At 50.8% G+C, this 7002-nt stretch overlaps 1 protein-coding gene and 1 long non-coding RNA gene across 3 annotated transcripts; both read right to left on the bottom strand.

Annotated features, from left to right (window-relative positions):
* Window positions 1-1802: 1802 nt before the first annotated feature.
* LOC148393678 (janus kinase and microtubule-interacting protein 3-like) lies at window positions 1803-4001 on the bottom strand. 2 transcript variants are annotated; one of them, XM_088385243.1, is made up of 8 exons: window positions 3852-4001; window positions 3667-3765; window positions 3348-3581; window positions 3162-3227; window positions 3032-3100; window positions 2878-2955; window positions 2588-2821; window positions 1803-2508 (listed from the first exon to the last, which is right to left on the bottom strand). In XM_088385243.1, the coding sequence occupies exons 2-8, from the start codon at window positions 3754-3756 to the stop codon at window positions 2392-2394; spliced, it is 888 nt and encodes a 295-aa protein (XP_088241369.1). In that variant the 5' UTR covers window positions 3757-3765; window positions 3852-4001; the 3' UTR covers window positions 1803-2391. The 2 variants fall into 2 exon arrangements, with proteins under 2 accessions (XP_088241369.1, XP_088241370.1); XM_088385244.1 differs by having other exon boundaries at window positions 3667-4001.
* Window positions 4002-4050: 49 nt separating this feature from the next.
* LOC148393677 (uncharacterized) lies at window positions 4051-6764 on the bottom strand. Its single transcript, XR_015860396.1, has 4 exons — window positions 6576-6764; window positions 4990-6451; window positions 4835-4905; window positions 4051-4698 (listed from the first exon to the last, which is right to left on the bottom strand). It is a non-coding gene; the product is annotated as an uncharacterized LOC148393677 (long non-coding RNA).
* Window positions 6765-7002: the final 238 nt, after the last annotated feature.

The following is a 7002-nucleotide window of genomic DNA, read 5'->3' as shown; positions in this document are numbered from 1 at the left end:
TGCCCACACTGTATTTATTTATGGTTATTTGTTAAATCAAGTACTGTTAGACATGAAATAGGAAGTGTTTAACATAAATGTTATGGCTACTCACCATTGTAGCTCGCTCCTGGTCAATGATATGAGCCTCTTCTTGCAGTGGAAAACTTGCAGCCAACAAACACCGTGGAACCTAAAGGAATGAAATTAAACATTAACATTTCGCCCGGACCAACATTCACACGTACAACGCAACGCGGCTACACTTCTGCTATTACAAACGTAAATCTCCTTAAACACAACGAGTGTTACTTACCGTGTACGCTCTAGGCAAAATTGGATGTGATGCAATTCCAAATCTATCTGAAACGGCAGTTAAAAGTAGAGTTACATCAAGTTTTCTTTTTTAATCAACACAATCATTTACAACCGTTGACCAGAAAGAATCGTCGAAATTCGACGTCCCCCACAAACGCCACGCTCACTCGCTTTTCAGGGCAACAAAAGTACTTCTTTTTAAAAACGATGAGTTGTACTTACCGTGTACGCTCTGGACGGTCCAGTTGCAAGCAGAAAATAAAAATATTTCTCTTGTTAGTCGTATGTTACCATCCGCTGTGTCTTTGTCAACATCGCCGCCATTTTCCTACTTCCTGCTGCGAGCCACGCCCACGGATTTAAATTTGGGCGGAAGCTCTTTCCATTGGCGTCGTTTTCGCGTATAGCAAATCCGATTGGTTGGGAAGGGGGCACGGTTATGCAGCCGAGGAGTCCTGTGATCGGTGGGATGTAAAGTAGGCGTCGACGTCACGTCCGCGTCACGTGACCACGACGTGGCAGACGTCAAATAGCAACCGCTGTTTTGTTTAGTAGACTTACAGTTGTTATGCATTGACATAATGGCGCACACACCAAATAGATTTAAATAAATTAAATAATTCTTCTGCCCACTCTCTTTTAAACAAGTTAACTCTCCCCGCGGATTTGAATTCCGGCGAAAGTTACGCCCATCGACGTCACGTATGTCACGTGACCACGACGTGGCAGATGTCATATAGCAACCGCTGTTTTGTTTAGTAGATTTACAGTTGTTATGCATTGGCATAATGGTGTGCACTCAAAATAGATTCAAATAAATTAAATATTTCTTCTGCCTACTCCCTTTTAAACAAGTTAACTCTGCCCACGTCCATTGACGTCTTGTCTGCGTCACGTGACCACGACGTAGCGACGTCATATAGTAACCGCTGTTTTGACCAGTAGACTTAGTTATTATGCGTTGACATAATGGCGCACTGGTTAGCATGGCCACCTCTTAAGCATGATGATGCGGGTTCGACGCCTGATCAATGTTAGCATGGAGTGAGCTGAAGTGCATGGCGCTGAAGATTTGAATCTTTGAAATGCGCTGAGGTCTGACATATCAGGCAGAATGGTTTGCCATCACGTTCAACAAAAAATAGAAACTTTCCCACTCTGATTAAAACGTCCTGTGTTCATCTACGTATTTTCGTTTTGCTGTGCATCTTTTCCCTGCCATTTCGAGAGCCCAATTGACACTCATAGTTTAAAGAAATGTGTTTGCCCATCCTACTTTGTGGAATTTCACCACATGCGCTTTTGACCAAAATACCAAATTGAACTCAAGTGAAGCCAACACGCACAACCCCCCCCCCCCCCACACACACACACACACAAATGTTGATATGAACATAAAAGAGCCGCATGCGGTTCGGGAGTTGCGGCTTGGCCAAACCTGTACTATACAACTTTATTTGTATAAAATTTTCACAACAGCTGTCACACAAACAAAGCGGGAAAAACCGAAGACGTGCGTGTTCCGCCCACGCTGGATTTATTTGCACCTTTGAAAAGACACCGTATTGCCGCAGATGTGGCAAAGAGTACTTTTGGGCATCTGAGACGGAAGGATGTCCAAAGCATCACGTCACCTGCTCTGGTAGGCATGGTGGTGGGACGTTGAGGTCAACCGCTTTGGGGTTGGCTGACTCTTTGATCGCAGGATGCCACACACTTGAAGACAGAAGCAGAAAAGCAGAGCTAAATGCAAAATGTACTCACCGGTGACTCCAATTTTTTTCCCCCCTGAAGAAACAGCTGGACGGGTGGCCCCGGCTGGCCAGTGGGACTCTTGTTATTCTGACCCTTTTTAGTGCGCGTTTGGGGCAACAACCGTTTTTTGTGGCGCTCTCTTCTGGTTCAAAAGTGCCCTGCATGTGAATTTGCTTTTCCTGCCTTCTGATTGGATGAGCGCCGGTGTGACGCGGTGCCTCTGTCACCGTGGCGGGGGGTATACGTTGGCATCGGAGCGTCTGCCAACGTCTGAGACCGGCTGGCAGTGTATCGGAGGTGTCGAGTGCGGTGCCGCTGGAGCTCACTCACCAGCTGGTGTTAGGGCCACAGAATGAAGGCCAAGGAGAAGAATAGAAAGAGAAACAGAAACTTCTCCTCCAATTGTTTGATTTGTCTCTTCTGAGCTTCGATGAATTCTTTCAGCTCTTTGTTCCTCTAGGACGGACAAATGGAAAGTGGCATTCAAAAGCCAGTAAGCGTGCAAGTAAGTGCCGGGCTGGCTTTGGGCCCTTACCTGTTGCGCGCTGTGCAGCAGATCCATTCTCTCTTGGAGGATGCAAGCGTCGCGCTCCCTCAACTCGCACATCAGGGCTCGCTTCCATTGGTCCACGGCGCTCCTAAGCTCTTCTCTCTGATCCGCCGTCAGCACGTCATTCACGCCAGCGTGGCTGGCTTTTTCGCCGTCCGTGGCGGGGCAGTCCCGCTGCGGTAGCGCCTCGTACAACATGGCCTCCAGCTCCAGGATCCTCTGGGCCGCAATCCTCGTCCATCAGTGGTCCGGCGGGAGATTTGAGGGCGGCTTACCTTATGAGCCTGGTCCATGGAACACTTCCTGAAATCCAACTCTTCATCCAGGTAGCCCTTCTGCTTGCAGAACATATCCTAGCACAGCTCAAGGTCAGAATTGTTGGGGCACATTGCCGGAGTTCCCCTTGGCTGATGTCGCGTGTCTGTCTACCTTCTCACTTTCAATGTCCAACATCTTCTGTTGAAGTGCTGACTTGGTCACTTTGATGTATTCTAACCACTGAGGAAAGGCTGCTGTCACATAAGCAGAATGCGAGAGCGTGCGTGGACGTGCGCGTTACCTTCTCGGCTAGGGTGAGAAGGGTCCTGGCGTGAATCACGACCACCTGCTCCTCGTTGGTGAGATTCTGCAAGAGCCCAAAGGCACAGCGTCAACAAGCTTCTTTCAGCGCAAAGCCTTCCAAAAGTCACATTTGAGCCGCCGAGTCTCGTGGAGTGCGAACATAAGGAGTTCGACATACACTTACGGCGTTATAGCCCAGGATGTCCAGCTTCTTCATCAGATCACTGATGACGATGTCCGGGGGAAAGGCGCAAGGAGCAATGTAAGGTGTTCTGGGACCTCGGGTTAAGGTTAGGGTTGCGAGGGACGCCTTACGTACGCTCACGCCCTCGGCCTCGCAGTAGATCTGCAAAGGGCTGAGGCCGTCTGGGAAACGGACTTGCAGAAACTTCAAGACGGGGGAGCGCCACTCCCTCTCCTGAAAGGCAGAGGCATGCATCCGTCCGTCCGTCCGTCCGTCCGTCACATCTCTGGCCTCAACACGCTTGTGCGAGTCTTCCCACCTCCAGCTCCAGGATGCGGAACTCAAGCAGTTCGTTTTGGTCTCGGATATCCTGGATGTGCTCTTTCAGACGCGCTTCTTCCGCCTCCATCCGCCTGACCTGAAAAGACAGTCAGACCTCATCTGCGGGGCTTCCCGACAGGTGTGACGCCAAGCGACTCCGCCCAGCGCCTTTCTTTCCGTCACCTTTTCGGCCAACTGCTGATTGCTCTGACGCAGCAGCTGCTTCTCCTCCACCCACTTGACATTCTAGAAGAGACAAACGCGTGGACAGCTTTGGAATGTTGTGTCATTTTCATCCACAAATTCTTTGGTTGACTGGAAAATGACATTTGCTTTTCTCCGCATTTTCCCAGCCACGTTCGGGGGGGGGGGGGGGGGGGGGGGTTGGTCCAGTAATGCCAGACGGATGAGTGACTGAAGAATGTAGCTATTTTGTCTGAGAAAAAGGTGTGCTCATTGATGAGCTTACCTGTCCTTGTTGCTTCAGCGCTGACTCCAGATCTGCTACTCTGCTTTGATAGTGACCCATTTCTACCATCAGCTTTTCTCTGGTCTGAAAGGAGGAGGAGGGAGGCTCCTCCTCCTCCTTTCAGACCAGAGAACACCCGAGGCTGGGTGAGAACGGGGAGGCTGGGACCCGGCCGGGGGTTGCGGGAAGGGGCGCCACCTTGATCTCCTTCTCGGCGTCGTAGTCCCCTTTCGCTGGTCTGGGCTAGCAGAGCGTAGGCTCGTTGCAGCGCTTGATATTCTTGCGTCAGCTGGCGGTAGCGAAGCTCCGCCTCTTCATGCACACACCAATGCAACACAGCACTAGTACCAGAATCAGTCAGACCGGCGACAAAGCACCCGCGACGCAAAGACGAGTCCGATTCCAGGCTGAAGAGGAATGTTTGGTGCCAATACGCTGGCAGAAATGGCGGGCTACCTCTTCGGGTTCCGTGTCGGGGGTTCTGTCGGTGTGAAAAGACAAGGACGATCCGTCCGAGTCCACCAACACGTCTTCGTCGTAGCCGTAAAATGTTTCGATGACCTGCGGGCGCGGAAGCAAACATCTCTCTGAACAAACTGAAGCGACACCTCACGATGAATCGACGAGAGGAACGATAGCGAGAAAAAGGCCATTTCATCTTGCGCAACACCAAGCAGCCGCAAACAAACAGACTCACCTTGCAGGACCTCACGCTTTGTTCCTCCTCAGAGATTCTCGACGTCGGTATCGTAGCAGCAAATCTCTCTCCTGTCGACACAAATAATCCGCCTTTGAGATTCTTTGGATGCATAGGGAACGAACGGCTCCGGCGCAGAAACAAACGCGACTCACAATGACATTTCTGACATGAGCTCCTGTCTCCAGAGCCTGAAAAACACGTCACCAGCGATGATTGGAGGGACGCTCGTCTTTTCCAAAAGTGACAACTACAGGGTGTGTCAGGGTTTTCCAGATTATCTTTATCGTATCATTGTGTTGCTTTGACTTTGACTGCGACCTGTAATAAATAATATTATTTATCCCTTATTTATCCCTATCGCTTATCCCTTCCTACACAAAGTCGTAAAACACCCCTTGCTATGTTTTGACTAGAGGTCAAGGGCTTCCTCTATTCAATCCACTCTTACACCCACCCTGTTTCTCTTAATTAAAATGCTCGTGCAGGAGCCGAGAGTCAGACTTCATTCGTACAACGGATGGACTCTCCACCTGCAGGTGTCCAAAAGAACTTACTTGTCTCCCGTGTGGTTCTTGCAAAATAAGTTGGAGCGAGCGCAACTCTAACAGGGTGCATTTTGCCACTAGCTGCCTACGGACAATGACGTCGCGCTCGCGGCTCATGGTTGACGGGCTGAGCAGCCGGGCAAGTCCGTCGTTTTCAGCGCACAGCGAGTGGCAAAGGCGCTGACAAAACGGGAGCTTTGAGCTGCTGAAAACGGCAAAACAAGTCTAAAGCGTGTTCAAACGCGTGCGCACAATGCTCCTGCTTGAAAGGTCGGAATTTAAGGGGCCAATTTTTTGGATGGCGGCCGCCGGCCAAGCTTTGGACGGAAAAGGTTTCCTGGCGACAGCGAGCGAGCGCGGCGCTGCCGTACGTGCACCGAGTCGCCTGCCTGAAGACCTTGGACAAGTCGTCGATGATGTGCCGCTGCTCCACAACTTGAAGGAACGCCATTTCACCGTCCTGCTGGCCGCAACCGCGGTCCAGGTCATTGAGCGAACTAGGCCTTCTCTGTGGAACACAAATGCAGTGGACTCTGTTGGCACGCCGCCGTTGTCCGCGTCGACTTACCAAGCTTGCCATCTCCTCGTTCTCCTGGGTGACAAAGCGCACTTTGTTTTCAAGGCGACACAGCACCAGCGAGAGTTCTTCATTCTTCCTGCTCAGGCGTTTGTTTTTGTACAGGAGTGGCAGAAACTGGCTTTCTGTTTCTCTCAGTCGCTTTAGCTGCAAGCATGAAGTGCGGGATGTGAAAGACGCACAACACGCGGGCCAGAACGTATCCATTCCTTTTGCATCGGTTTGAACGGAATCGTGGCTTTGGCTCCCAATAAAAGACATCTACCAGGCAACCGACTCGCCGCGCCGCTCAACTAATAAGCAAGCGCAATGGGTGCCTCGCTGGATGGCGCGCATCAAACGTAGCGCAAACCTTCAAGCGTGCCGTCAATAAATTACCAGTTCATTGCGCTCTTCAGAAAGCAGGGCGTTTCGATCCTCCAGTTTCCTGATGACTGCGCTGAGCTCAGCGATTTTCAGATGAAACCGTCGCGTGTCCCGATCCTCCTGAGACTGAAAACGCCCCGCAACACACACACACAAGCACTCGTTCAAAGTTCAAAACTGTTTTTGTGCTACCTTCCTCCAGCAACGAACTAAGTCATGCGTACTGCAAGTGTGTGATGAGGTGGCTTACGCAATGAAGAGGATTGCTAGTAGCGGCGTTGACCCCACTTCCAGGGTAGTTTAGGCCCGCCCTTTGGGAATCCCTCAGGGCAGCGATCTGCTGCTCGGCAGCCTGAGTCTGCAGCTGAAGGCGGTGGACGTGGCCGGCCCCAGGGCTTCATCCAAAACACTAACCGCTCTGTCTTTCAGCTTGATCTCATCCGTCTGGATGTACAAACGGGGAGCGCTCAGGCAGGCGGGCAAACTCATTTGCCAGAATTGTGACAAAAACAAAGAGAGCAACCGGCCAATTTTTTTCTTGAATCGACTAGAACACCTTTGCTGTGACAAAAGCGAAGCGAGCAACCGGACATTTTCTTCTTGTGAAATAGAATAGAATAGAATGCCTTAGGTGTCATTGCACTGCAGGTATACAACGAAATTGGGAACATAGCCAC

Source organism: Syngnathus floridae, chromosome 9, assembly GCF_059516105.1.
Source record: "Syngnathus floridae isolate MCC-2025c chromosome 9, RoL_Sflo_1.0, whole genome shotgun sequence".
In the NCBI taxonomy this organism is placed as follows: domain Eukaryota; kingdom Metazoa; phylum Chordata; class Actinopteri; order Syngnathiformes; family Syngnathidae; genus Syngnathus; species Syngnathus floridae.
Note: the sequence above shows the minus strand (reverse complement) of the source record. Positions and strands in the feature narration are given on the sequence as shown.